This window comes from Hoplias malabaricus, chromosome 5, assembly GCF_029633855.1.
Source record: "Hoplias malabaricus isolate fHopMal1 chromosome 5, fHopMal1.hap1, whole genome shotgun sequence".
Classification (NCBI taxonomy): domain Eukaryota; kingdom Metazoa; phylum Chordata; class Actinopteri; order Characiformes; family Erythrinidae; genus Hoplias; species Hoplias malabaricus.
The window spans coordinates 32,774,838-32,802,150 of record NC_089804.1 but is presented as its reverse complement, the minus strand read 5'-3'; the positions used below and the strand labels follow the sequence as shown (position 1 = coordinate 32,802,150).

The 27,313-nt window shown below is 44.9% G+C and overlaps 2 protein-coding genes across 3 annotated transcripts in view; one reads left to right on the top strand and one right to left on the bottom strand.

Moving 5' to 3' along the window:
* The first annotated feature begins 295 nt into the window (after nucleotides 1-295).
* Nucleotides 296-17,826, top strand: stk38b (serine/threonine kinase 38b). Of its 2 annotated transcripts, none has more exons than XR_010802627.1 (14): nucleotides 296-537; nucleotides 3,760-3,950; nucleotides 4,953-5,004; nucleotides 5,177-5,299; nucleotides 6,369-6,452; nucleotides 13,033-13,156; nucleotides 13,452-13,606; nucleotides 13,885-13,987; nucleotides 14,318-14,379; nucleotides 14,485-14,602; nucleotides 15,589-15,712; nucleotides 15,829-15,963; nucleotides 16,176-16,270; nucleotides 16,379-16,412. XR_010802627.1 is itself a non-coding variant. In XM_066671078.1 (14 exons), exons 1-14 carry the CDS (start codon nucleotides 457-459, stop codon nucleotides 16,501-16,503), a joined length of 1,533 nt encoding a protein of 510 aa, XP_066527175.1. In that variant the 5' UTR covers nucleotides 296-456; the 3' UTR covers nucleotides 16,504-17,826. The 2 variants fall into 2 exon arrangements, 1 of the variants encoding a protein (XP_066527175.1); XM_066671078.1 differs by having other exon boundaries at nucleotides 15,829-15,924; nucleotides 16,379-17,826.
* A 1,236-nt stretch (nucleotides 17,827-19,062) lies between these two features.
* The window catches only part of cacna1sa (calcium channel, voltage-dependent, L type, alpha 1S subunit, a), a 110,625-nt gene continuing 102,374 nt past the window's right edge, over nucleotides 19,063-27,313 (bottom strand). Inside the window, exons 22-44 of the mRNA XM_066672332.1 lie at nucleotides 26,898-27,005; nucleotides 26,742-26,794; nucleotides 26,091-26,237; nucleotides 25,580-25,781; nucleotides 25,241-25,399; nucleotides 24,946-25,056; nucleotides 24,673-24,756; nucleotides 24,242-24,301; nucleotides 23,359-23,406; nucleotides 23,238-23,264; nucleotides 22,966-23,091; nucleotides 22,188-22,253; nucleotides 22,010-22,101; nucleotides 21,721-21,880; nucleotides 21,511-21,638; nucleotides 21,157-21,253; nucleotides 20,974-21,076; nucleotides 20,715-20,816; nucleotides 20,234-20,364; nucleotides 19,769-19,894; nucleotides 19,488-19,675; nucleotides 19,259-19,386; nucleotides 19,063-19,100 (exon numbers count right to left, since the gene is read on the bottom strand). Of these exons, the coding sequence (XP_066528429.1) occupies nucleotides 19,063-19,100; nucleotides 19,259-19,386; nucleotides 19,488-19,675; nucleotides 19,769-19,894; nucleotides 20,234-20,364; nucleotides 20,715-20,816; nucleotides 20,974-21,076; nucleotides 21,157-21,253; nucleotides 21,511-21,638; nucleotides 21,721-21,880; nucleotides 22,010-22,101; nucleotides 22,188-22,253; nucleotides 22,966-23,091; nucleotides 23,238-23,264; nucleotides 23,359-23,406; nucleotides 24,242-24,301; nucleotides 24,673-24,756; nucleotides 24,946-25,056; nucleotides 25,241-25,399; nucleotides 25,580-25,781; nucleotides 26,091-26,237; nucleotides 26,742-26,794; nucleotides 26,898-27,005 (2,484 nt within the window). The remainder of the gene's footprint in view (nucleotides 19,101-19,258; nucleotides 19,387-19,487; nucleotides 19,676-19,768; nucleotides 19,895-20,233; nucleotides 20,365-20,714; nucleotides 20,817-20,973; nucleotides 21,077-21,156; nucleotides 21,254-21,510; nucleotides 21,639-21,720; nucleotides 21,881-22,009; nucleotides 22,102-22,187; nucleotides 22,254-22,965; nucleotides 23,092-23,237; nucleotides 23,265-23,358; nucleotides 23,407-24,241; nucleotides 24,302-24,672; nucleotides 24,757-24,945; nucleotides 25,057-25,240; nucleotides 25,400-25,579; nucleotides 25,782-26,090; nucleotides 26,238-26,741; nucleotides 26,795-26,897; nucleotides 27,006-27,313) is intronic.

The following is a 27,313-nucleotide window of genomic DNA, read 5'->3' as shown; positions in this document are numbered from 1 at the left end:
AAATACCACATACCGCAAAACTATTTCTGTATCTCTCTCCTCAGTTTCTCTCTCTCACACACACACACACGCACACACTGTAATTTAAGGTGGAGCGGCGGTGAACACTGGCTGCATTGTGAAAATGTGTGCGATTACTCAACTATTACTGCACCGTTACTCTCTCTCTCTCTCTCTCTCTCTCTCTCTCTCTGTCTTTCTCTCTCTGTGTCTCTGTGTGTACGTGTGTGTGTGGTGGGCGGGTCTTTTTCCGCATTTAGCCTGAAAATTTCTCTTTTCTTCCGTCTGTGTTAACTCTAGGAAGCTGGAGAGAAAGAAAGGGAGAGATAAAGAGATAGATAGAGGGAGAGAGAGAAAGAGCGAGAGAGCGCGAGAGAGAGATAACTTTTTCGGAGAACAACAGAAGATAACAAAACAAACAAAACTGAACTCCGCGCTGAGGAACTTAATGTGTGTATGTGTGTGTGTGTGTGTGTGTCTAAGAGAAGAACAAAAGCGCGGAGTCGAGGCTCGAGGAGATCAGAGGGTGAACGACAGGTAAACACATCTTAATCAGCAGTTAATGACACCATTAACGCCTCCCCTGCACGCTCACGAGCTCAGACACGAGCGCATTAACCCGGGACGTTGTTTACCGTCAGAACTCCGTCCGACCACGTCATCAGCACCACCCTGCATCCACCAGCTCCGCTCTCAGCCGCGGTCTTTATTACACTGTTATTACACTCTACACACAGCCGCTGTCTTTATGACACTGTTATTACTCACTGCTCACAGCTGCGCTCTTCATTACACTCTTGGTAAACTGCATACAACCTGTAGTCTATTACACTGTTATTACATTCGTATTACACCATATGTATTTTACTTTTCCGTTACTATACTCTGTGCACAGTCTGTAATTACTATGGTGTTGTTACACTCTGTACAGTGTGTATTGTATCACACTGTTATTACACTCTGCATACAGCATGTATTATATTGTTTTAGCAACCTGAACATAGACTGTACTTTATTACACAGATATTACACTCTGCAGAGAGTGTGCACTTAATCACACTCTTATTACATCTTCAGGGTTCATTTCGTCCTCTCTGAGACAGTGAGACAAGGAGGGGGAGGAGGGGAGTTAAGGTGGAGTTCTCAGGGTCCACTCCGTCCTCTCTGATTCAGTGAGAGTGAGATGAGCAGGTGGACGAGGGGGTTAAGGTGGAGTTCTCAGGGTCCACTCCGTCCTCTCTGATTCAGTGAGAGTGAGATGAGCAGGTGGATGAGGGGAGTTAAGGTGGAGTTCTCAGGGTCCACTCCGTCCTCTCTGATTCAGTGAGAGTGAGACGAGGAGGTGGATGAGAGGATTTAAGGTGGAGTTCTCAGAGTCCACTTCGTCCACCCTGAGACAGTGAGAGTGAGACAAGGAGGTGAAGGAGGGGAGTTAAGGTGGAGTTCTCAGGGTCCACTCCGTCCTCTCTGATTCAGTGAGAGTGAGACAAGGAGGTGGAGGAGGGGAGTTAAGGTGGAGTTCTCAGGGTCCACTCCATCCTCTCTGATCCAGTGAGAGTGAGACGAGGAGGGGAGTTAAGTTAGAGTTCTCAGGGTCCACTCCGTCCTCTCTGATTCAGTGAGAGTGAGACGAGGAGGTGGAGGAGAGGAGTTAAGGTGAAGTTTTCAGAGTCCACTCCATCCTCCCTGAGACAGTGAGAGTGAGATGAGGAGGTGAAGGAGTGAAGTTAAGGTGGAGTTCTCAGGGTCCACTCCGTCCTCTCTGATTCAGTGATAGTGAGATGAGGAGGTGGACGAGGGGAGTTAAGGTGGAGTTCTCAGGGTCCACTCCGTCCTCTCTGATTCAGTGAGTGTGAGACGAGGAGGTGGAGGAGGGGAGTTAAGGTGGAGTTCTCAGGGTCCACTCTGTCCTCTCTGAGACAGTGAGACGAGGAGGTGGAGGAGGGGAGTTAAGGTGGAGTTCTCAGGGTCCACTCTTTCCTCTCTGATTCAGTGAGAGTGAGACGAGGAGGTGGAGGAGAGGATTTAAGGTGGCGTTCTCAGGGTCCACTCCATCTTCTCTGATTCAGTGAGAGTGAGACGTGGAGGTGGAGGAGGGGAGTTAAGGTGGAGTTCTCAGGCTGTATTTTTAAAGGACACAGTTTATTCTGTTGAGATCCATGCAAATGATTCAGTGTGTATGAGCGAGGGAGTGAGAGTGAGTGTGCGTGTGTATGAAAGAGTGAGAGTATGTGTGTGTTTGTATGAGAGAGTGAGAAAGTGTGTGTGTGTGTGTGCATGAGAAAGAGTGAGAGTGAGTGTGTGTGTGTGTGTGTATGAAAGAAAGTGAGAGTGAATGTGTGTGTGCATGAGAAAGAGTGAGAGTGAGTGTGTGTGTGTATGTGTGTATGAGAGAAAGTGAGAGTGAATGTGTGTGTTCATGAGACAGAGAAAGAGCGAGAGAGCATGTGTGTGTATATGAGAGAGAGTGTGAGAGTGAGTATGAGTGTATCAGAGAGAGTGTGTGAGAGTGAGTAGTGAGTATGTGTGTAGGAGAGAGAGTGTATGAGAGTATGTGTGTATGAGAGAGAGAGAGTGTGAGAGTGAGTAGTGAGTATGTGTGCAGGATAGAGAGTGTGTGAGAGTATGTGTGTATGAGAGAGAGTGTGTGAGAATATGTGTGTATGAGAGAGAGAGAGTGAGTGTGTGTGTATGAGAGAAAGTGAGAGTGAATGTGTGTGTTCATGAGAAAGAGAGAAAGAGAGTGAGAGCATGTGTGTGTATGAGAGAGTGTGAGAGTGAGTATGTGTGTATGAAAGAGTATGAGAGTGAGTATGTGTGTATGAGAGAGAGTGTGTGAAATTGAGTAGTGAGTATGTGTGTAAGAGAGAGTGAGAGTGAGTGTGTGTGAGAGAAAGCGAGAGTGAATGTGTGTGTTCATGAGAGAGAGAGAGAGAGAGAGCATGTGTGTGTATGAGAGAGAGAGTGAGAGTATGTGCGTATGAGAGAGTATGAGAGTGAGTGTGTATGAGAGAGAGAGTATGTTTGTATGAGAAAGTATGAGAGTGAGTGTGTATGAGAGAGAAAGTGTGAGAGTGAGTATGTGTGTATCAGAGAGTATGAGAGTGAGTGTGTATGAGAGAGAGTGTGTGAGAGTGAGTATGTGTGTATGAGAGAGAGAGTGAGTGTGTGTGTATGACAGAAAGTGAGTATGAATGTGTGTGTTCATGAGAAAGTGTGTGTGTGAGAGTATATGTGTATGAGAGAGAGAGTGTGTGTGTATGAGAGAGTGTGTGTGTGTGTATGAGAGAGAGAGTGAGTATATGTGTGTATGAGAGTGAGAGAGTGAGAATGAGTGTGTGTGTGAGAGAGAGAGAGTGAGAATGTATGTGCATGTGTGTATGAGAGAGAGTGCGCACGAGTGTGTGTGTGTGTGTTTGTATGTGTGAGAGAGTCAGAGTGAGTGTGTGTGTGTGTGTGTGTATGATAGAGAAAAAGTGAGTGAGTGTGTGTGTGTGTGTGTGTGTCTTTGCACTTTGCTCTCCTCGTCTGTTTGTTAATTGTTTATTTACTTCTTGTTCAGTATTGTTTGACTGTATTTTCTGCAGTTATTTAGGGATGTACATTATTGGACTGTTATTGTTATTCATCTTCTTATTGTCATTATTTAATTTCTTTTTCTGCATCTTTATGTTCCGCCCATACTGGCGAACTTTAACTTTATTCAATAAGAAGTCTATGTCTCTGTGTGTGTGTGTGTGTGTGTGTGTGTGTCTGTAGGTGTGTGTTTGTGTGTGTGTGTGTGTGTGTGTGTGTGTGTGTGCGCGCGTGCAGGTAACCATGGCGATGCGAGGTCACTCCTCAGGCTCATTGCTCAGTAACCACACTAAGGAGAGAGTGACCATGGCCAAGGTCACACTGGAAAATTTCTACAGTAACCTCATCAGCCAGCATGAGGAGAGAGAGCAGAGGTACACACACACACACACACACACACACACACACACACACACACACACACACACACACACACACCTCAGTCTGGCTGTGGTTCTGCTCTGCTGCTCTTTTTAGTTAATGTTTACAGTTTAGTGAAAATGTGTGTGTATAAGTGTTTATAGGGGTGTGTGTGTTTGAGTGTGTGTGTGTGTGTGTGTGTTTGTAGGGGTGCCTTGAAGCTGCCCACCCTACACTTAAGTTTTCACAGACTCCTAACTATTATTACCAGTAGATTGACCGGAGGAGGATAGTCCCCCCTCCTTGTGAGCCTTGGTTCCTCCCAAGGTTTCTTCCTCAGCTCTGAGGGAATTTTTCCTTGCCACTGTTGGCCTTAGCTTGTTCTTGTGGTTTTTTTTTAATATTTTTACATTCTTTACATTTTTACATTTCATGTCAAAACTTTGTCTTACCAGAATCCTTTGAAGCTGCTTTGTGACAACATCAGTTGTAAAAGACGCTATACAAATAAATTTGATTTGGTTTGATTAGGGGGGTGTTTGTGAATGTGTGTGTGTGTGAGAGAGAGAGAGTGTGTGTGTGTGTTTAGTGGTGTGTATGTGTAAGTGTGTGAGTGTGTGTGCATGGGTATAGGAGTGTGTGTGCATAGGGGTGTGTTTGTGAATGTGTGTGTGTGTGGTGTGTATGTGTGTGTTTGTATAGGGGTGTATAAGGTTGTGGTTGTGAATGTTTGTGTGAGAGTGTGTTCTTTCAGAAATGTAGTATCTGATGGTGTGGAGTTGTATGAGGGGCTGTTGGGTAGTTGTGGGGAGGTGGTGGGTTTTGAGGAGATATGGGTGGGTGGTCTCTGATTACCTGTCCAAGAAAGCGTCCCTCCACCCCTGAATTTCAGCCTGTCTCTTTGACCAGACTATGATGACCACATCTGGCCTGAAAAATGTCTAAACCAATCAGGGTACAGTGTGGTATTATGTACAAATTACAGGACCTTGATTGGTTTGGTTGTGTGTTCCCAGGCAGCAGAAGCTGGAGAAGGTAATGGAGGAAGAGGGGCTTCCAGATGAAGAGGTAAACATTGTACACACACACACACACACACACACACACACACACACACACACAGGGACACAAACCTGTGCTTCAGCGCTCAGGACCCCTGCTCCACAACCCCCACAGCCCCTCACAGTGTAGGTATGAAGCGTGTGTGTGTGTGTGTGTGTGTGTGTGTGTGTGTGTTCAGAAGCGAGTGCGACGGTCTCAGCATGCTCATAAGGAGACGGAGTTCCTGCGGCTGAAGCGGACAAGGCTGGGATTGGACGATTTTGAGAGTTTGAAGGTGATTGGCCGAGGAGCGTTTGGAGAGGTAACTCCCCCATGCAGATCACCTACACACAGAGAAGCTGCACACAATCTCAAGATGGTTGCTAGGGTGTTACTGCATACTATGGTATCCCAAGTCCAATACTAAAATGGCTGCATTATCATGCCTGTCCAGTATGGGGACATCTTACCTCTTAAAGAGAGACATCAAAGCATGAGAGAAACAGGTTTAATCCAAAATCACTCCATGCGCCCTCTGTAGTGCACCACACATGTCCTGAAATGACTGAGTCTAGATCTTAACAGTGTATTATATATTTCTATTGCACATAATTTATATTTATTCATCTGTGTGAATCTGAAATCTAGTGCTGTCCGTGTGTATGTACATTGTAGTTTATGACTGATGTAATTCACTTTAGTGTGAGTGAGGAGCTGTGTGAGACACTGTGTGATGTCAGAGATGGCAGAGACAACGGCGTCATCACAAACCTCCACCTTGGAGAGTGTTTAGAAAAACCTCTGTTTCAGTGATCAACAGCACCGTGTTCATGTTGATGGGAGGAAGAACACAGACACAAAACTTTGTTTTTAAAAGGTAATTGTTCTGGGTGGGGGGGTGGCATGGTGGCGCAACAGGTAGTGCTGCAGTCACACAGCTCCAGGGACCTGGAGGTTGTGGGTTCGATTCCCGCTCCGGGTCACTGTCTGTGAGGAGTTGGTGTGTTCTCCCCGTGTCCGCATGGGTTTCCTCCGGGTGCTCCGGTTTCCTCCCACAGTCCAAAAAAAAAACCCCCACACATTGGTAGGTGGATTGGCGACTCCAAAGTGTCCGTGTATGAGTGACTGTGTGTGTTGCCCTGTGAAGGACTGGTGCCCCCTCCAGGGTGTATTCCTGCCTTGCGCCCAATGATTCCAGGTAGGCTCTGGACCAACCATGACCCTGAATTGGATAAGCGGTTACGGATAATGAATGAATGAATGAATGTTCTGTGTGGATGGGGCCTCAGTTTCCTTTTGTTTTTGTTGGTGTGTGTGTCTGTGTGTGCGTGTATTTGTTAATGTGTGTGTGTGTGTTTGTGTGTGTGTGTGTATTAATGTTTGATTTGCAGGTGCGTCTGGTACAGAAAAAGGACACTGGTCATGTTTACGCCATGAAGATCCTCCGCAAAGCAGACATGCTGGAGAAAGAACAAGTAACACACACACACATTATAAACACACACTCAAATTAACAAACGCATACAAATTCTCTCTCTCATACATAGACATACATATACACACACAACATATAAAGGATAACAAAGGTAAGATTATTAAATGCATACTTACACAGGTATGAAATAAAAATACAACAAAGAAAAGGTAAATGGAGAACTGTTAACTAATATATACATATAAAAAAATGGTTGCGTGTGTGGGGGGTGGCTGGGAAAGCAGGGTGGGTGATCTGGTGTTTCACTTACTGCCCTGGAGTGGGTGACACTCATGTACATATCAGGCTGCAGTGGAGGCTGTGTCACGGATCACTTGGCGGACTGACGGAGGCGGACGCACTTGCTAGAACACAGGATTTTTAATATAGAAAATATAACAAAACAAAGAGACTTAAACAGAACGAAAACAAACAGGGAGCCAAGCAGGCTAAATTAAACACGGGGAACTAGACAGGGTAAACGGGACAGACAGACAAAAAGCGAAACAATGACAAAGGAAAAGAAACAGGGAAACTGTGGAGACATATGGACAGACTATATAACACGACTGACTAGACATACGAGAAAGGAGAAATGTCAGAAACGGCCGTAGCCACAGTCACGGGGGCAGAAACGGCCGTAGACACAGTCATGGGGGCGGGCGCCGCGCTCGCGAAGACAGGAGAGGCGGGCGCCGCGCTCGCGAAGACAGGAGAGGCGGGCGCCGCGCTCGCGAAGACAGGAGAGGCGGGCGCCGCGCTCGCGAAGACAGGAGCGGCTGGAGACGCTGCTTTCACGAGGACAGGAGTGGCTGGAGGCACCACTTTCACGAGGCTGGAACGGCCGAAGCCACAGTCATGGGGGCAGAAACGGCCGTAGCCACAGTCACTGGGGCAGAAACGGCCGTAGCCTCAGTCACGGGGGCAGAAACGGCCGTAGCCACAGTCACGGGGGCAGAAACGGCCGTAGACACAGTCATGGGGGCGGGCGCCGCGCTCGCGAAGACAGGAGAGGCGGGCGCCGCGCTCGCGAAGACAGGAGAGGCGGGCGCCGCGCTCGCGAAGACAGGAGAGGCGGGCGCCGCGCTCACGTAGACAGAAGAGGCGGGCGCCGCGCTCACGAGGACAGGAGCGGCTGGAGACGCTGCTTTCACGAGGACAGGAGTGGCTGGAGGCACCACTTTCACGAGGCCATGAGCGGCTGGAGGCGCCGCTTTCACGAGGACAGGAGCGGCTGGAGGCGCCGCTTTCACGAGGACAGGAGCGGCTGGAGGCGCCGCTTTCACGAGGACAGGAGCGGCTGGAGGCGCCGCTTTCACGAGGACAGGGGTTTGTGCTGCTCGCCGGGCTCGCGTTGGAGCTGTAGAGAGTTTAGGGGGTTTGACGGGCACACTCATGAGGGATGTCATCGACCATGGATCCCCCAGAGGTGTGCCCCTGTTAGCCTCATCTTTCTTGTCCTGAGGATGGAGGCTAACAGCCCCAACCCTCAACCCCCACACCCCAAAAAATTTCCCCGGACCTGAGGGGGTAATCCACCATCGACTGGGTAACTCCAGCGCGTTTCTTACAGCGACTCCTTCGACTCGCGCTGGCGCAATTACTCGATTCACGAGCTGCCTCTTCCTGTAGGCGTTGATTGACGCTGGCGTGTATCTGCCGGAGTCGACTACTCCATAGCACGGCCCTGTCAAAAGTATTTTCAGTTCTAACTGCATCCATGTAAGGGTCGAACATTCTGTCAGGCTGATGGACCCTCTACTAATGTAACAGCCAGTTTCTCGCTGTCTGTCAGTGTTCTGAAACCACTCACTTCTTTCTCAAACTGACTGAAATATTTTTTCTGATTGTTTGGTATTTGGGGCAGTTTAGAAGGATGTGCACCTCTGTCTCAGCCTCACCTGTCCTGCAGTGACCACACACTCTGTCCTCTCTTGGGGTCCAGGACCATTTACAACCCCAATTCCAATGAAGTTTCAACTGAATTGAGATGTCAATTTTGATGAATTTGTTTTTAATTGAATAGAGGGCACTGCATGCCTTTTCCTTCAGTGCATCGACTGCCGGACCAAAGCCTCATGAGGCACTGATTTTGAGCCCCAAGTAATTACAGAAATGGGAGTATTCTAGGGTGGTATCTCCTAGATAGAAAACATATCTCATTTCCTGAGATCTGGCTTTCTTTTTGAAGATCATTACTTTATACTGTAAAAAATGTGACTGTAAATTAACAGCAAAATACGGCAGCATTTTACTGTTCTTTTACAGAGCAGCTAGCATCATTTAATTTAATGGTATTGTACTGTATATTGAATTACGGCATATAACCATAGAAAACACTGCATATTTCAATGCATATTAATATATAATGTATTACACTATGACAGTAGAAATACTTTTTTTACAGCAATTTACAGTTTATGCCTGCATATTACAAATTTACAACTTTATTTAGAAAAAAAGAAAGAAAATAGAACTCCTGAAGGACAGACATGCAATGAAGTTTTGCCATAGAAGTTTATTTAAAGCACTCAATTATTTGTACAGTTGAATTAATGATTTTACTGAACTCATGACCATAGTCAAACGAGGCTTAGTTAAATAGCATACATAACAGTGTAGCACTGATTTACAATAGCATCAAGAAAACTGGTTTGAACCACATGACAGTAAAATGGCAAAACATATAAGAGAGAAAGGGAGAACTACAATTCTCCCTCTTAGCTTGAGTGTTGGGCTGGGATCTTTAATCATTGCTGATATGTGCCTTTAAAACAAACAAACAAAAACATTAGCAATAAGATGTCACCGCTAAAATATAAATATTTGAAGCTATAGTCTCAAATGCATAACTGAAATACAAACCGGATTCCAAAAAAGTTGGGACACTAAACAAATTGTGAATAAAAACTGAATGCAATGATGTGGTCGTCGTGGGTCCAGAGCCTACCTAGAATCATTGGGCGCAAGGCAGGAATACACCCTGGAGGGGGCGCCAGTCCTTCACAGGGCAACACAGACACACACACACATTCACTCATACCTACGGACACTTGAGTCACCAATCCACCTACCAACGTGTGTTTTTGGATTGTGGGAGGAAACCGGAGCACCCGGAGATAACCCACACGGACACAGGGAGAACATACCAACTCCTCACAGACAGTCACCCAGAGCGGGAATTGAACCCACAACCTCCAGGCCCCTGGAGCTGTGTGACTGCGACACTACCAGCTGCGCCACCATGCCACCCAGAATGTATCATTTTAAGGGAAAAATATGTTGTTTCAAAATTTCATGGCATCAACAAATCCCAAAAAAGTTGGGACAAGGCCATTTTTTACCACTGTGTGGCATCTCCCCTTCTTTTTACAACACTCAACAGACGTCTGGGGACAGAGGAGACCAGTTTCTCAAGTTTAGAAATAGGAATGCCATTCATGTCTAATACAGGCCTCTTACTGTTCAATCGTCTTGAGCCTTCTTTGTCGCACCTTCCTCTTTATGATGTGCCAAATGTTCTCTATAGGTGAAAGATCTGGACTGCAGGCTGGCCATTTCAGTACCGGGATCCTTCTCCTACGTAGCCATGATGTTGTGATTGCTGCAGAATGTGGTCTGGCATTATCTTGTTGAAAAATGCAGGGTTTTCCCTGAAAGAGATGACGTCTATATGGGAGCATATGTTGTCTAGAACCTGAACATAGTTCTCTGCATTAATGGTGCCTTTCCAGACATGCAAGCTGCCCATGCCACAAGCACTCATGCAACCACATACCATCAGTGATGCAGGCTTCTGAACTTCTGAGCTTGTGGAGCTTGCTTAGAAATGGCTTCCTCTTTGAACTGTAGAGTTTCAGCTGGCAACGGTGGATGGAACGGTGGATTGTGTTCACTGACAATCCTTTCTGGAAGTATTCCTGAGCCCATTCTGTTATTTCCTTGACAGTGGCATTCCTGTTTGAGGTGCAGTGACATTTAAGGGCCTGGAGATCACGAGCATCCAGTAGAGTTTTACGCCCTTGACCCTTATGCACAGTAATTGTTCCAGATTCTCTGATTCTTTTGATGATGTTATGCAAGGTTGATGATGATAACTTAAAAGTCTTTGCTATTTTACGCTGGGTAACACCATTCTGGTATTGCTGCACTATCTCTCTGCGCAACAATGGTGGAATTGGTGATCCTCTTACCATCTTGGCTTCAGAGAGACACTGACACTCCGAGAAGCTCTTTTTATACCCAATCATGTTGTCAATTGACGTAATTAGTGTTAATTGGTCTTCCAGCTGTTCGTTATATGCTCAATTTCCTTTTTCCAGCCACCTATTGCTACTTGTCCCAACATTTTTGGGATTTGTTGACACCGTGAAATTTTGAATCAACATATTTTTCCTTTAAAATGTTACATTTACTCAGATTAAACGTTTGATCTGTCGTCTATGTTCTATTACGAATAAAATATTGACATTTGCCATCTCCACACCATTGCATTCAGGTTTTATTCACAATTTGTTTAGTGCCCCAACTTTTTTGGAATCTGGTTTGTAAATACATAACTCAAATGGATAACTGTTGCATGATTCTGATGCCTGGAAAAGTATGATATATGTCTAAGGGTTTGGGGGAAAAATGTCAAACTCTGATTGTCATTTTAGGAATACCAGTAAAATTTGAAGAAGGTTTTGTGCTTAAACCACTCAGGTAGCTGAAATATGAATTTCTAAGTTGGATGTTAAATAATTTCCAGGTGTACCTTTATGAAAACGGAGAAAATGTTTAAAATCACACAGGTAATACAAGTCAGCTGTATTGTATGTTAGAGGTGTGGTTAAAATATTTAGTTGGATGACTGGAGGAGGAGTTCCCAACCCATGTTGGCCAAAATCAAGGCAATGATCACAACACCTTAAAGTGTCAAATGGCAAAGATATCATGCACAAAAAATATTTACATTGAGACTGACAAAATCAAACTTACAACAAGAATCTAATTTACTGGAACTTTACAGTCATCATATAAAACATCCTGTCAGTAAAACTTCAGGTGTTGGGATTGTTGCCTATAGTCTAATATTGAGTGGGTACTCTTCTTCTTTTCATTCAGTAGGCCTTAACTAACACCACCACATACAATATAGCTGAGCTTGGTAATGTCATTTACCTTCAGTAACACCTAACTTTGAATGAATTCCAGGTGCTACAGGTTGAAAATATTGACTCCTCCAACTTTCCATTACTTTGCAGTAAGGTTAGTTGAACAAAATGTAACTAAATTAAAATGAATGTGCTGTTTTTCAGATATGCCATTATGGACATATAAGCTACACAGGCTCTTTCATTAATTACAACATTCTCACAATAAAACAAAGTCATTTTAAAATGTACATTAAAATACATATCACACAAAATGATCCGAGAACTTGCAGGTAATGGAAATTTTCTCGAAATGTTCACAGATGTGGAAAACACCTGTAATTTAACAAGAAAATACAACAGAATAATATTATAGCAAACGTGCAAAATCACAAAAATCATTCCGCAATCACTGATTTATATTCACATCACCAATAATGGGATCTCACCTGAATAAGTCACAAGACTGTCAAATCCCTATTAAAACACATCAAAGGTCCCAGATCTCCACTCCAATTTGGAAATTTTCTCTTTCACCTGTTTGCTGTTGTACTGCTTGATTTATAATAGCACAAGCAAAGTATATTACTTATTTTCACTGTGATTTGTCAGAAGTCTAAATTTAATAACAGTTTACCTTATTTACAGAAATATTTTATAAAATGTCTGAAAAACTCTTGGTCTAACAGGCTATATATTTGTAACATTGCTGAAGCTACAGAGCTTCTTCATTCATTTTAGTTACTTAATGAAATAAACCTAATTAGCAACATCTGAAATCTTAAAAGTTCATTAATTATGCAGATAAAATAAATTCTGGACATTGTCAATATCAGGAGAAAAGCATAATGTTAACAGCTACCTGCCTCCTGGCCTGAAGTTCATGTGAAATCTTTACTGAAGCCGTGAAGTCCAAATGTGTCTGACACAAACGAGTCGTCTTATGAACAATGGAAGATTATTTCTTCTTCTGTTAATTAAAACAATAAACATTTCTCTGCACTGCATGCACTGACTGAAGGTTGGGCTGATGTGCAAAACAGTCCGACCACAAAGACTACAGGTGTTCATGAGCAGGTCCCTGTAGCTGTGTGACTGTGACACTACCTGATGCGCCACCGTGACGCCCATGAAATGATTTTAATTGATTTAATTTCTATTGGTGCATGAACAACCTGGACACTGTTAAGATGTGTGGTGCTATGGGGAAGCAGTGTGTGGTTTAATTGATGAACACTACATTGCTCCAGAACTTAAATGATGTATGCTGCTAACTTCTGTCTTTTGCTTTAGGTTTTTTTTTTTCATATGTGTTTTGACTAATGGTTATATATTTAGTTTATTGCATGAGATGACAGTGTGACTTCATGGTGCTCCCATTTGTTGAAAGTAAAAGACCATTAAGTCTCTCTCTCTCTCTCTCTCTCTCTCTCCTCTCTCTCTCAGGTGGGTCATATCCGAGCAGAGAGAGATATCCTGGTGCAAGCTGACAGTCTGTGGGTGGTGAAGATGTTTTACAGTTTCCAGGACAAACAGAACCTGTACCTGCTGATGGAGTTCCTGCCCGGGGGTGAGTGTGTGTGATGGGGGCATCCATTAAAAATAAAATTTTGTCCACTCCCAGTCCTTAGTCCCTCCTGTGGACAGTGACATAACTTTATGTTGGTAATTGATTAGACAAAGGGTTTAACACACACTGTGTTTCTAATCAGTATTAATACTGATTACTGTATTCATATTTTATTATTAATTATGTTTGGAGGATGTTTTCTAATGTTAAAGTCTTTAGTCTCTATCTCCATATCTGCATTAAGACATCTATCATCCTCTAGATGTGTCTGATGTGCTCTGGTGTCCCCCCGCAGGTGACATGATGACTCTGCTGATGAAGAAAGACACGCTGTCAGAGGAGGAGGCGCAGTTCTATGCGGCTGAAACTGTCCTCGCCATCGATTCCATTCACCGACTGGGCTTCATCCACAGAGACATCAAACCTGACAACTTACTGCTGGACTCCAGGGTAACACACACAATCACACACACACACACACACACACACACACACACAAACACACACACACACACACACATTTTCTTCTGCTTTTTTCTTCCTTTTTCTTATTCAGTAAACAATTTATTTATTTAACCATAATTTAATAATCTGTGCATGTGTGTTTGTGTGTATCTTTGTGTGTGTATCGGTGTCTGTATGTCTGTGTGTGTTTATTTATATCTGTGTGTATCTCTGTGTGAGTATCTGTGTCTATTTTGATTTCTGTGGGTGTGTGTGTGTTTCAGGGTCATGTAAAGCTGAGTGATTTCGGGTTGTGTACTGGGCTGAAAAAAGCTCATAGAACCGAGTTCTACCGGAATCTTAGCTACAGTCTCTCCAGCGACACAAGTGAGTGCACTCCATTACCCACCATGCCTCAATCTGCTGGAGTGCGACATCATTCTCTAGAGAATAATGTCCATATAAGGAGTTGTGGATGTGTGAGTGGGTGTGAATCCGTGCCCATGTCCTGTGGGAAACATAGCTTTTCCCAGTGGACCCTCGTAGGCTCTGGGAATTTTGGAAAGAGGCCTAATTCCAGACCGAGGGGCTTATATTTTGGCAGTAGGATTAATGCAGGGCTGAAAGTTTGTTCAGCACAAGTACATTTACATCACTGTTACAACACCGTTCTCTCTCTCTCTCTCTCTCTCTCTCTCTCTCTCTGTGTGTGTGCAGCTTCCCAAAACATGAACTCTAAAAGGAAAGCAGAGACATGGAAGAGGAACCGGAGACAGCTGGTAATAACACATGCACAAATATACGCACACAGGCACACGCACACACACATACACACACATGCAAAGCTTTTGTGTAATGACAGGAATGTTTTTCTTTTTTTTGAGGCGTTCTCAACGGTAGGGACACCGGACTACATTGCGCCCGAGGTCTTCCTGCAGACTGGCTACAACAAGCTCTGTGATTGGTGGAGTCTGGGGGTCATTATGTATGAGATGCTCATCGGTACGACACACACACACACACACACACACGTGTATCATCCAGGTTTAAATATGGAGTGTCCTGACACTCCATATGAGATCACAATGCGTTTATTTACTCTCGTGACATCTGGGCATTACTCCACAACTGGATCTCACCTCTGCCTACAGATCTCACTATGTGGCAATGGACAGCTGTCTGACCTGATACGTCATTTGAGTTTGTGTCCACCAGGGGGCATTGTTCAGACTAGATTGTACACAGCACTTCAGAGAGGTTCAGTCCGACCCTAAGAGGAACCTGTGGGAGAACACAAAACTGACAGCAGCCTGGACAAGGAGGACTGTGAAGATTTAGAGGAACTCTTTGAAAGAACAACAGCTTTAAAGAGTCAAATCACTCCTGAATTAATTTTTAATAACACGAACCATGGTCAGATCTTTATCCTCCTGAAGATTGTTCCTCATGCAAAGTCTGGAGGATGTTTTAGGCAATGTTTTCTGTATCTCCAGAGTGAAGCTGAGCTCTGGGTTCTGTAAAGAAAGGGAACTGAGCACTGAGGAACTTTATGAAACTCTTAACGGTGTTTAAGGAAACATTCTGGGGTTTGACATTAAAAAGAACAGTTAAAGTTTAGAAAGATTTCCTCCAGAACAGAACAGACCCTGGTTCAGCTGTGATCACAGTGCCCCCCGATCCCAACCCCCACTTGGCGTGGAGACCAGATTAGCGCCATTCTGAGATTCCTTCAGGAACACACTTTTAACTTTTACAGCCGTTGTTGTTTGTGTCATTTTTTTTTTGTTTTTTTGTGTTGTGTTGTATTTTGTTTGTATTTTTTATGTTGACAGAGTTTTTTTTGTCATTTACATTGAAATTGATTGTGCTGATGTTGTTTGTATTGACGTAGTTGTTTGTGTTGTGTGTTCATGTTACTTGTACTGCCATTGTTGTTGTTTGCGTTGGCATTGCTGTGGTTTTTGTTGACGTTGTAGTTGTTTGTGCAGGTTATCCTCCATTCTGCTCAGAGACGCCTCAGGAAACGTATAAGAAGGTGATGAACTGGAAGGAGACGCTGATCTTTCCTCCTGAGGTTCCCATCTCTGACAGAGCCAAGCACCTCATTCTCAGGTTTATCTAGACTCTTCACAATCACACCTAAGCACAGCCTTTATCTAGAACTCCCCACAGCTATGTCATTAATCAGACAAAACAGACTAAAAGTTTGTGTGTGTGTGTGTGTGTAGGTTCTGCTGTGAAGCGGATCATCGTATAGGAGCTGCTGGGGTGGAGGAGATAAAGAGGAACCAGTTCTTTGAGGGCGTTGATTACGATCACATCAGGTTGTTGGAAAATGAGCTGCTGTTTAACACACACTAAAGGTTCTTACTGAGGGCTTTATCTAGGACTTATTATATTGGCTTTATCGTTATCTCTCCTTTCTGGTCGCTCTTATTGTGGAGTTGATCATGTACTTGTTTTTCAAGGGGCTCATCTAGAATCCTCTAATAATAGCTTGGGTAACTTAACCTCTCTGTGTATCTGTTATAACTGTTCTGTAATGTGTGTGTGTATGCGTGTGTGTATGTTTCAGAGAGAGACCAGCTGCGATACCCATTGAGATTAAAAGCATTGATGACACCTCAAACTTCGATGAGTTTCCAGAGTCAGACATTCTTCAACCAGCAGGTAATACACACATATGCACACACACAAACAAATACAAAAATACACACACATTATTATCTGTATTTCATTATTTGTAACCCCTGTCTCTCTCTCTGTTCTCTCCCTTAGTGATCAGTACAGAGGTGAATTATAAGAATAAAGACTGGGTGTTTATAAACTACACTTACAAGCGTTTTGAGGGTCTCACAGCGCGGGGGGCTATTCCGTCCTACATGAAAGGAGGGAAGAGATGAATACAGTGCACCCTACCTTAGTCCTGCAGCTACGACCCCCCCCCCCCCCCCCCCAAAAAAAAAAAAAAATCAACAGCTTCCCCACATCAGACTGGCTGTTTCTAATAAAGTCAAACTTAAAGGACTCCACACTGCCCCCTGCAGGCCATCACTTAGACGCTTCTTTAGAACAGGAGCTTTGAGGCTAACGGTGCTAACAAAGACTGGGACCCAGTAGTCACCCAAATCGCTTCTGTAAATACACACTACCCACTCATCTGAAAGACTCCCGACGAGTCTCTGTGCTCTTCCTTTTTTAGAACATTCCTAAAGTTCTGCAGGGTTCCTTGGCTACATTCTGCTCTACACACTGATGTTAGACTACTCTTTTACTGCTGATTAGTTTTGTGTCTTTTATCTTGATGCTAAAACAATATATCCCACACTCCACAGGCAGCGCTGGTCACACAGTGGGGCTCTAGGGTGTGTGTGTGGGGAAAGGGTTGTTGTTCCAGTTTCTTTCAGCTCAGAGAAAGACAGCGTTTAATTTAATTAAGGAACACGAGGAACCGACTGTTACTTCATCTAGATGCTTGTGTGAGCCGCTCTCCTCTGGCTTTGCCTCCATCAATGTGACCTCACTGTGAACAGCTTTCCCAAGATGCTAGGGGCAGGGGGCGCTTTTATGCTTGTGTTTTATTGTTTAAATGAGGTGTTCAGTAAAATCTGCCTCATGTAAACTTGCTCACTGAGACCCTCCTTTCTCCCCTCCCATATCAGCCCTGAGCTCTTGCTGCAGAACCAGAGGAACAGGAATGATCTTGCATACTGTTCTGCCCTTTGATATAAACTCTTTACCTTCACGCCAGCTAGTGTTCCCTTCAGAGACGCATTTGTGTATTTGTGTGTGTGTGTATGTGTTGGAGGGGGGCGGGGGTTACACGGTTAAAGAAAGGTTTTATATAGTAGATTTTCTTCTGGGGGTTTTTACCCCTCTTGCGCCACTTCATGAAAGCGAGGCTGAAACCAAAGACACGAGCTGTGATATTATGCTGTATTTTATGCAAATTAGGTGTAAGGCACTTTCCTTCAGGGGACTTAGATTCTGCTTTCTTTAGTTTTCCCTGATGCTTTTAATTGGATGACTGGACAGAGGTTTTTAAAAGGACAGTTAATGTCCTCCGAAGCGCTCTATAAGCTGTGTGTGTTTGTATACTTTGTGTGATGTTGTGCGGTACAGAATAAACACGCGATAAACACAGCTTCTTCAGCTCATACATCCAACATCTGTATCATCTGTATGTTATTCCAGCAGTGTTTTTGTATGGGTTTGTAACCTCAATAAAAGAGTTCTCTCTGAAGAGAATCCAGCATTTTGTCCTCCTCTCTGTTCCTGTCCACTTTGGTGAGTGATTGGGTGGAGTTACTCAGAATGGAGAAATGACTGACTCCACCCCTCTGAGAGATGTCACCCATAAATCCACTTCTAACCTGTGATTCTGCCTATGATGCCACCCCATGGCTATACCTGTAACAGCAGGGAATCACGTTTTATAATTTTTGGTTATTTTTTACATTTAAATTTGACATTTTTACCTAAACACCACACAATTCAACAGCTGCCTATCTATGTTAGAACAGAGTTTAGAGTCAATATTCATCCATTCATGAGATTATTTACTGGATTTTGATGCTGAAAAACATGTATCTCCAAAATTGTTACTTTACAAGGGAAAGGTAAAACTTCCTGAAATTTCAATGGAAGTCAATGTAAAAAAGATTCAATTTGTCCATTCATTGTGAAATTTTCTGTGTGAAGTACAGCTGCTTTGTTCAAATGAAGTAGTAAACTAAACACCCACAAACATGGAGATACATGATTTATACAGTAGGGGCATGTTTCTGACAGATGTTACATTTATTAAATTTTGTTGTGTAAATGTCTCCACAGACCAGTCAGTAACTAAACATATTGCTTAGGCTTCTAGGGCCCTGCAAGAAAGCCTGGTAAAGAGCTGTAGGGAGCATGGTGCTGCTGTCCCTTGCTGAGCAGGACTGGTGTCTCAGGGACAGTAGTGAGATGCAGCAGTACCCTCTGCGGTTTACATTGATACAGACGATGGATTAAAGATCTGAATCACTACAAACCAACACTTTTACATTTGCTTTTACAACACTTTTATTATTGTGTTATTTAATTATTATGGTATTAATATTAAACATGTTCAAGCCATGATTTTGGATAACTCAAAAAATGTATTTTCTATTTTTTTGGTGAAAAATTGTGGTTCCTTTAAAAGAATGTGTTACTTTTCAGGAGATTAAATAAATAAATGATTTATAATTTAATATCTTTACTGAAATATGAAAAATGAAAACTATCACTGAAAATAAAGTTGTGTGTGTGAGTTTATACCAGGCTGTGCTGTATTGGGTTTTTGTTTGTGGGCGTAGTCTGTGGATTGGCCCCACCCCTCATATGCGTGTTCAAAATTGTTTCTTGAGTTTCTCTCGAGCTGGTTGGCTTTCATGTGCAGCGTGGTAGCAAGCTCCACCTTCACTACGGCAAAGAATCTGCTGTCAGCAGGCAGCAGAGTCACGCACCCTTTCTGCAACACCTGGACCAGGTACAGAGAGGGAAGAGATATGCTGTGAGGATCTGACAGCACTCACCCACAGAAACATCATTACCTCATGTGCAGCTTCACTGTGTGTGTGTGTGTGTGTGTGTGTGTGTGTGTGTGTGTGTGTTCGTGTGAGAGAGACCTGCACATACCTCCAATCAGAAGATCAGCAGTGCTCACCAGACCCTGTGCCGCTGGCCCATGCCTTTCTAGGACGTGAAGTTCACTCAGGGATGGAGCCAATGGGGCCCGGGTTCTTCTGTTATCCTCAAACACCACCCTGAACAGAACCATGTCATCAGAACAGAGCCCTCCCTGCATCACCAGCACTTCAGCATCAGAGTCCCAGTCCTTCAGGACCAATCCCAGCCCCAGTATCACCTCTGTGTAATATTGTTGTTGTTAGTGTTGCTGTTGTAGGGGTAAGTGTAGCTGCTGTAAGCCTCCTGTTCCTGTGGCCTGCTCTCAGTGACCTGAAGGGGGCGCTGGCTGGTCACCTGAGTGTGCAGGGGGCTTCCTCTCTGGAGACTGAAGGGGTCGATGTGGTTCCCAAAGAGACCCCCTGCTCGCTGTAACCACAGAGAAAGATCTTTGTAAATAAGCTCTGTTCTGATTGGCAGTGGGCTTCTGCCCATTGTAGTGAGCTGTAGTTTTTCTCATACTCTATAGATGGCGTCCTCCACCACCACATCCATGGCACGGTCCATCTCATCCTCATTCAGCAGGTCGCCTGATATCGCCCGGTGCAGCTCTGGTGCTGCCTCCTCCTCGATACTGCGCAGACCAGCCTAGGCTCATATTGGGGAGGAGACAGGACATGAGTGAGAGAATCTCCATTATTAAACACTACAAACTCTTTATGTAGCTCACATCAAATCAGGTCCTGAAACCCCCCATGTGGCGTTTAAAGCAACACTAATAAAAAATAATAATCTGAAGACAAGAACTATGAGGAACTATCACCATAACGCTGATGTGAAAGACTAATAAAAGACCTGTTACTTCTGTTTTCAGAGAAAACAGAAAATTACAAGGAAATAAAAACAGGAATATGCTCCATTTGTTTGTTTTTGTCAGGTGATGAGATTCTACAGTGAGGGATAGAGCTCCATCTCACTGTTTCTCACCTGGATCTCGTTGGTGGTTTTGTTCTTGGCTGGACGGTAGCCATAATACTCCTCTTGTCGCTTCATGAACTTCCGGAAGTGTTCCTGGATCAGGAACGTGGCATAGAACTTTCCCACCGTCACCTCATCGTCTGGTACACAAACACAGCTGCGTGAGTTCTAGAGTCTAAAACAGGGGTGTCAAACCAGATCCACGGAGGGCTGTGTGGGTGGAGGTTCTCTTTCCAACCACGCAGAAGCCACACCTCATTCCACCTGTTTTTAACCATTGGATCTAATCAATAGATCTTGACTTCTGTAGTGTGGGGCTTTTGCGTGGTTGAAAAGAACACCTGCACCCACACGGCCCTCGGAGGATTTGGTTTGACACCCCTGGTCTAGAACCAACCTTTAGAAAATCTACAGCACAGCTCTATAAATCCAGAGAGAGAGAGAGCACTGCGGTCAGTACAGGAACCGAAATGTGTCTGGATCTACTGACCTCCGATGGGTGGGATGACCTGGTCCAGAAGTTTCATGCTGGTTCTCTTCCAGATCTTTTTTATTATGGTCCTCAGCTCCTCATTGGCCTTCTGAAAATTACCTGACCTCACAAGGAGGGAGGACAAACTTGTTGGAGCAGTGTACAGCTTCATAGCACCAGAACACAGGAACACATCCTACCCACACCTGTGATCTCCTACACTCACATGCGGTTTCCTACACTCACCTGTGGTCTGTTTATGTGTGTATGTGTTTACCCTCAGTTTTGATGCGGAGGGCGGTTCTGACGAGAGCGAAGAGTGTGGCGTTGAAGGTGACAGTGCCATCACTGTTCAGAGGCATGTTCATCGAGATCAGTCTCTAAAGAAAAACACAAGAGATAATGAAGTGTGTGTGTGTGTGTGTGTGTGTGTGTGTGTGTGTGTGTGTGTGTTACTGACCCTGCAGGCAACTCTGTGGGGACAGAATTTTCCGAAGCCTAGTGGAGGCTGAATTCTCCGCAGCAGAGTCACTACATCCAGATGTTTAATACGCCCCCTAAAATACAGGCTACAGATTACACCCTCAGTGTTTGTTTATGTAGCATCTGCATTTGGAGACAATCTTGCGCAACTCTGGGCTAAAATGTGTGAATATAGATATATTAGAACTGGTCTGAAACCTTCTGTGGTCAGGGCTCACTCTAGGGTGCACTCTGCACCCGTCCTCTGCCTGCCATTAGCACATAAATGTAACGGGAGTTTACCACACCAGTGTAAAGCTTCTAAGAATTCTGATAAGGTTCTGTTACTTACGTAGCTTCCGGGTCATACTCTGCCCAGATCTTCTTAAACTCGTCCAGGTGATGGGGCCCAAGAATCGACCAATCACGTGTCAGATAGTCAAAGTTATCCATGATGACAGCCACAAACAGGTTAATGATCTGAATGGGAGCATAGGAGAAGGTAACCGTCGTGTGTGTGTGTGTGTGTGTGTGTGTGTGTGTGTGTGTGTGTGTTATTCACCAGGAAAGCGCAGAGCATGTAGAAGCTCATGAAGTAGAGAATGGCAAACCCAGCTCCACATGTATACTCCTCCCCTGGCAGATAGTCAGACTTGGGGTCACACCTCTGACCATACAGACAGCCCAACATCACCTCCTGCCAGCCCTCACCTGTAGCACACCTAGACAAACACACCTGAGTTACCTGAGCTCCGGGTGAGTGTAGCTGAGCAGTAGGTCAGTGTAGCTGAGCTACATGTGAGTGTACCTGAGCTCTAGGTGAGTGTATCTGAAAGGTGACCTGGATTTACCTAAACAGCACTAGAACAGCCTGCGGAAATGTCTGAAAGTTGTTGTTGCGATTAATAACTGTTCCATCGATCAGCGCAATCTTCCCAAATACCTGAAGGGGGTGTCAAAACTGTGACATCACGGAGAAAACAGCAAGCTGACTGTGTGTGTGTGTGGGTGTGTCTGTGTGCACCTTACCTGCATGCCTATCACAGCGTAAATGAAGAAGAGCATGACAATTAACAAAGCCACATATGGAAGAGCCTACACACACACACACACACACACACACACACACACACACAGGAAACAAAAAAAAAAAAAGTAATTAGAGTAGTAAAATTGACATGATCAAATGTTGCTATTCCACTCCCACAGCTCCGCCACAAAATGTGCCTGGTGTCATCTCATATCCCTGTCTCTAACGAGAACAGCAGGCTTTGGAAACCACAACCATGGTGGCAGTAACATTAAGCATTGTTTACTCATTGTGAGTTGGTTTATTGTTTTTGTTTTTGTTTGAGATTGAACACAGCTCTGTCATCAGTTCAGACAGATCAGTAGAGTTTGTTCCTTCCCTGTTGCAGTGTCCAGCTGGATTCTTTTGTCTGCCTCCAATCCAAGGAGTGTTTGAACCTCTTCAAAAGACCACAGTGTAATTTTACGAGCTGTCATCATGAGTCAGATAAAAACAAATGTGATCTCTGCTGTAGCTGGAGATTTTACAGATGGAGAGTTTGTGCTGGACGTCTGCATTGTGTGGCGTAGAGTGATCACTCTCTCTGGACAGTCAGCGCTCTGCAAGGTTTACATGCCACGGTTTAGTCCCTACTTGGCTCGCTCTGAACCATGAGAGAACAGGGATTAAACAAGAACCCGCTCCCAGAACCAGGACCAGATTTACCTGATGGAGAAGCAGAAAATACCAGTAGAGTACAGTAGGGTCCCTGTAGTGGAAAAGCATCAATGAAGATACCTGGAAAGATTTGATGAAGGTCCACAGCAGATTCCGAATTCCCTCGAAACGATTCAGCAGCTTCACCAGACGCATCACACGGAACAGACGGAAGAGTGTTATAGACACGCTCATGTTCTCAGAGTCCTGCAAATAAACACAGAACAGATCACTCACAACATCATCAGAAAGTCGGGAGAAAGTGTGGAGAAAACTATGGCACAAGCTCTAGGAGGAGTCCAGACTGAGTCAGGGACTGTCCTTTTCCAGAGATCGACTAGGTCAGCACTCACAGCTGTAGCCTGCATGGGGTTCACCTCCTGGGAAAAACAAGTGATGACTTAAAGGACTTTTACAGGAAAATCAACATCAATAGGTATTTATTTCACAACTAAACAAAAGAGGCGCAGTTACCGCACATCCGGTCAAACAGTACAGTCCACCCTGAGCAGCCAGAGCAGCCTGGAAAGGGGGAGGGGGGTGGGGGGCAAGACAGAAAGAGAGAGAGATTTAGTGTGGTGTAAGTGCATTAGTAAGTTTGGTTGAATGTGGCTGGGGAATAATGAATATGTCAGATGTAAATTCCCAGTCCTTTTTATCAGAAACCCCTCTCCTATAGCACTCTTCAGAAAGTCAAAGTAGGTTGGAGGTATGTTTTTCTGATAAAGTGGACAGGGAGTGGAAAGCAGGAGAGCAGCAGAAGAGCTTTTGAAGAACAGAATGGAGGAGAGTCTAGAGAGGGGGTAGCTTTCTTCTCCATCACAGACCAAACTGAACCATCTGAATTTCCGGGAGTCAACTCCCTGGTACAGAATCGGGTCAACAGAATCAGTGAATCACAGTGAGTCTCTCTGCTGCTGTAACAAAGAGGAAAGCCGAATGATGACAGGAGGCAGGTGTACAGGAAGGTGAGGGGTGAGGCTAGAGCCAGAGATATTACAACTGGGGAGAGCGGTCACTCAGTGAGCCCTGCTGGGTTGATCACACATTAGAGGGTGCTGCATAGAGGGTTCAAAACTAAGTAGTTCTTAATGTTAACATTTTTTTGACAAAATTGACAAATATTTTCATTTATTTATCTTCCTCTGTTTTTTTCCTCCCCTTTACTGTGGACTCACTGTGGTGCCCCCTATTGGTTTGGCAGTGATTAAGTGAAACTAAAGAGGGTGTGCTCCTCTGGTCAGAGCAATGTGGAAGGAGCGATCAGTGGGCAGAAGATGAGAATGACTGACAGCCATGTGCCACAAAACAGCGGTGGATAGGGCTTAGGGCCAGGGGCCAGGGAGACAGTACTGACCGTCTCAGGTGTGCTAGAGTTGAAGAAGAGGACTGGCGGGGGATTTTGGCGAGATTGCCGCTGGGGATTGTGGGATAAACACAGTCCAGAGAGTCAGCACAATAAAAATCTGAACACGACGTCATTACAGTTTCAGATAAAGACACAGTCCAGACCAACACCTAATTCTTCGTTTCCCTCCTCCCCACAACTTGACCTGCAAATACCACTCTCCCTCCCCCTCCCCCCAACCTCAACTGCACACACCACACTCCCCCTCCCCCAGCATCACCTCCAAACCCACACTAAGTCTAACATAGCAAACACATGGAAGCTCATACCCCACCAGTACAGTCACCTCTACTGAACCGAAACTTTACCTTTTCTTAGGGGATGGTCAAAGGTTAACAGGTATCTGAACTATTTCTTTAACACTCAGGGAAGATACTTACGTCAATCTCACTTAGAATAACATCAACTATGCTGCCCACTACGATGACAAAATCAAACACGTTCCACGGGTCTCCAAAATAGCCCTAAAATAGACAGACATAAAGAAACTGTTTGGTAAAGGTCATTACAGAGTTAAATTAGGAACTGTGTTAATGCTCCTGGGCACGGAACTGCACTGATGTTAAATAAAGAACCCAGGGCTTGTTCACTAAGGGTAAACGACAAACCTGGCAATGTATCTTGGGTAATATAGTTCAGAGGTGAGAGCTCACCTTGGCTTTAAATGCCCCGAGTTTGAGGATCATCTCCACAGTGAAGAGAACAGTGAAGATCACATTCAGCATGTCGGACAGGTGAGTGATGTGCTCTGACTGGTTACAGTGCTGCAGGAGAACCGAACACAACATAACTCAGTACATCAGGGCAGAGTACAGGTGAGTAAAGATAAACAGAGCTGAGTAAAGGTGAATAGAGTAAGTAAAGGCAAATAAAGGTGAGTAAAGGTGAGTAGAGGTGAGTTGAGATGAGTACAGGTGAGAAAACGTGAGCAGAATGTTGTGGATTTACCTGCATTCCCAAACACATGGTGTTGAGCATGATGAGAAGGAACATAAGGTACTCGAAGTAGCACGACGTGACGATGTACCAAACCTGGTACTGATATGGGTTTTTAGGAATGTAACAGCGGAGAGGACGGGCCTTCAGAGCATACTGCACACACTGACGCTACACACACACACACACACACACACACACACACACACACACACACACACAGATACCACTGGAATTATTGCAGGTACGGGTGTGCAATATACCTGTGCAGCTGTGCGCTGTACCTGTGTAGGTGTGTGATGTACCTGGGCAGGTGTGTGATGTACATTGGCAGGTGTGTGGTGTGTTTACCTGATTCTTGTCAAGTTCACAGTTCTTGTACTCCTGCTCGCCCTGCTCCTGGAAGGTGACAATGACGAAGCCAACGAAGATATTCATCATGAAGAAGGCAATGAGGATGAGGTACACGATGAAGAAGATTGAGATCTCTGTGCGGTTGTTGTAGACCGGGCCCCTGTTCTCCATGCTGGAGTCTATGGCTGTGTACAGGAGCCTACAGAGACAAAGGGGTAAATAAACTGCCCTACAGACATGAGCGGGAGGTAAATAAACTGCCCTACAGACAGGAGGGTATGGGGAGTATTGAACTGCCCTACAGACAAAAGAGGGGAGGTAAATGAACTGCCGCACAGACATAAGTGAGTGTAATGATGGTGAATGAGTGACAGTGAATGGATGACAGGGAACAAGCAAAGGTGTAAATATCATGGTGAACAAGTGATAGATGGCAGTGATTGATTGATGGTGAAAGGATGATATTAAATGAATGATGGCGACAAGGTAATGGTGAAGTTGTGATTACTTGGGCCAGCCCTCGAAGGTGGAGATGGTGAAGAGGGCAAGCATGCCATTCAGGATGTTGTCGAAGTTGAAGTCACTGTTGATCCACAATCGTGGGCGGAGCTCCATCGGGTAGAGGGTGTTCTCCTGGTGATGTATGTAAGTCCCCCTGAGAACATCATCCCACACTTTAACCTCATACAGTGGAAACCCCCATGCCCCACCACACTCCATCCCACCCACACACACACCACACACACTCCATGGCCCCTTCACAGCCACCACACTCCGTCCACACTCACCATGCCCCCTCCACACCCACCCACCCCACTCTCTTCAAACTCACCACTTGCACCCTTCACACCCACCACCCACCACACCACCCCACTTCACAAACACAACACTCCCTCCACACCCACCATGCACCTTCACACCCACCACATCCCCTTCACACCCACCACATTCCCTTCATACCCACCATGCCCCACCCACAAAACACTCCTCTGCGTCCCCTTCATAGCCACCACATCCCCTTCACACCCACCATGCCCCTTCACTCCCTCCACACCCACCAAGCCCCTAAAATTCCTCAACACCCATCTACCCCAGCACACCCATCATGCCCCTTCACTCCCTCCACCTAACCACACACCACAGAGGTGGAGAACCACACCTGCATTCTTCCTCCGTCAGCTTTAGTGGATCAGTGCAGGAGAAGAACTTTCCCTGGGGAGCAGAGAGAGCCACAGCAGCAGTCAGTTCAGGGTCCCTGGATGTAACCGCCTACACAGCTACACTGATCCCATTCTGTGGATGCAGAATGTTTTACCTTGAAGAGCTGGACCCCAATGCAGGCGAACATGAAGTTCAAGAGCATGGTGACAAGCATGATGTTCCCAATTGTCTTAATGGCCACAAATACACACTGGACCACGTGCTGAGAAACATGACACAGGAAAAGGAAATACGGCTTAGTTAATTAATTAATTCATCTTCTGCCTCATGCCAACATGCCACTTTCATCTGCAGTACCAATAAGTTATGTAATAGCATAATTTTGGGAGTAGGACCATGCCTGAACTCCTCCTCTAAGCCCTATATATACCCCACAAATTCATGTCATTTCCGCTATTTAGTTCAGGAGATGGATCTCGACTCGACTGCTTCACTACGTCAGCATGCTCCTCAGCGCTGAGTCATTCCTGCTGATTCCCATATTCTGAGCCGTGTTCAGCCATTATCACA

Coding starts and splice junctions, on each gene's coding strand:
- stk38b (XM_066671078.1), top strand. CDS start 457: ATGTGTGTGTGTGTGTGTGTGTCTAAGAGAAGAACAAAAGCGCGGAGT. Junction 15,925..16,175: donor GTTGATTACGATCACATCAG/GTTGTTGGAAAA, acceptor TGTATGTTTCAG/AGAGAGACCAGCTGCGATAC. Junction 16,271..16,378: donor AGACATTCTTCAACCAGCAG/GTAATACACACA, acceptor TCTCTCCCTTAG/TGATCAGTACAGAGGTGAAT.